This window comes from Salpingoeca rosetta (assembly GCF_000188695.1).
Source record: "Salpingoeca rosetta unplaced genomic scaffold supercont1.29, whole genome shotgun sequence".
Lineage (NCBI taxonomy): Eukaryota > Choanoflagellata > Craspedida > Salpingoecidae > Salpingoeca > Salpingoeca rosetta.
Window position 1 is genome coordinate 262,030 of NW_004754905.1, and position 1,699 is coordinate 263,728.

Below are 1,699 nucleotides of genomic sequence, written 5' to 3' on the forward strand. Positions count from 1 at the left end.
TTTGGGGGGGGGAGTGGTGGGTGCGTGAGTGATTGGTGTTGAGCGACATGTACTTTGTGCAACACAGTACACGCAAATCAGGAGACACAAAAAAAAAAAATACCAACACCCCATCCTCGATCACCAGCCAACGACAACAACACCACCATCACCACCACGGCATCGCCATTCGCAATACCGCCATACCGCCGTGTTGAATCCGAGCGCGACGCTGCGCCGCACGCGCTGGGCGATGGGCGGGTGCAGGTGCGCTGCGATGAGCACGAGAAAGTCGATGAGGGTAGCCCACACGGCCGGGTGGTTGCGCGACGTGTGCCGGAGGAGGAGGATGCCGGGCTCAATGTTCATGATGTTGTCGCCGCGCTCAAACACAAGCAGGTCGAAGAACAGCGCCTGGAACCAATAAAAGTGGGGGGGATGGGGGATGTGAAGGAAGGAGGTGGGTGCGTGAAACTTGATCATTGTTCGCGTGTGAATGGTTGTGTGCACGTGTGCATGTGTGTATGTGTGTGTGTGTATGTGCGATGTGCGAAGTGGCGAGGAGGTTGAAGCGCGCCTGACTCCCATCTCCCGCAGCATGGCTGCGACCACCACCAGCCCTCTCGCCCGTCCACAACACCAACTTCAATCACCGCGAGTGCCCACCAGCTTTGCGTTCTGTCCGCCGGCGTTTGTGCTGCACGACATCAGCAGCTGCAGCACAACCTCAAACCGCTTTACAATCGGAGACGCCAGCACCTGCGCATGGGCGGTAATTGCCGGGGGATGCGTGGGTGCGTGGGTGAGGAAACATGGGGGTATGTGGGTGAGGAGAGAAGGCAACTGTGCGCAAGTTTGCACCCTTACGTACGCACACGTCACACATACACACACGTAAAAACACACGCGCACGTCACACACATGCACACACACACACACACACACACACACACACACACACACACACACACACACACACACACACACACACGTGTCACCTTGTTGCTTGGGTGGTAGTTGCAGCAGATGAAGCGGATGAGGTCTGCAACGAGCGGTTCCGCCCACTCGCCGCCGACGTGGCGCTCCGTGAACCATCGCACGTGCTTTGTTGCCTCACACGTGTGCAGCTGATGCGATGATGGCAGATGAGTTGGGAGGGGTGGTTGGGGGGATGGGGCATTAGGAAGGACAGGATGGGTGACGCGAGGGTAGGATGAGTCAAGTGTGGGGATTGATATTGACGCAACAAAACACATTCGCTCGAGTACAGATACACGTAAACACAGACACACACACACACACACGCAGACACACACACACGCAGACATGCACACACACAAATACACACAAATACACGCACAAATACACACGCACATAAATATACATAAATACACGCACAAATACACACGCACACACAACCCAAGCGCTGCGCACGTGTGTGAGGATGAACATGAGGTGGGCTTCGACGAGCGGTGGAATCCGCATTGCAATCACGCGTCGTGAACTGCGGGTGAACAGCACAGACGCAATGCTGCCAACAACGGTGGTGGTGGTGATGAAGATGGTACTGTGAGGAAACTCGGAGGCGAGAGGAATATGCTGGGCAATCTAAACACACACGCACACACACACACACACACAACTACACGCACAACCACACACACACACACACACACACACACACACACACACACACACACACACACACACACACACACAC

General features: G+C 55.5%; 1 protein-coding gene across 1 annotated transcript in view; it reads right to left on the bottom strand.

Moving 5' to 3' along the window:
* The window catches only part of PTSG_09149 (uncharacterized protein), a gene marked incomplete at both ends in the record, with an annotated part of 9,516 nt that overhangs the window by 5,550 nt on the left and 2,267 nt on the right, over positions 1-1,699 (bottom strand). The window contains 4 exons of the mRNA XM_004989346.1: positions 179-393; positions 646-738; positions 978-1,106; positions 1,414-1,587. Of these exons, the coding sequence (XP_004989403.1) occupies positions 179-393; positions 646-738; positions 978-1,106; positions 1,414-1,587 (611 nt within the window). The remainder of the gene's footprint in view (positions 1-178; positions 394-645; positions 739-977; positions 1,107-1,413; positions 1,588-1,699) is intronic.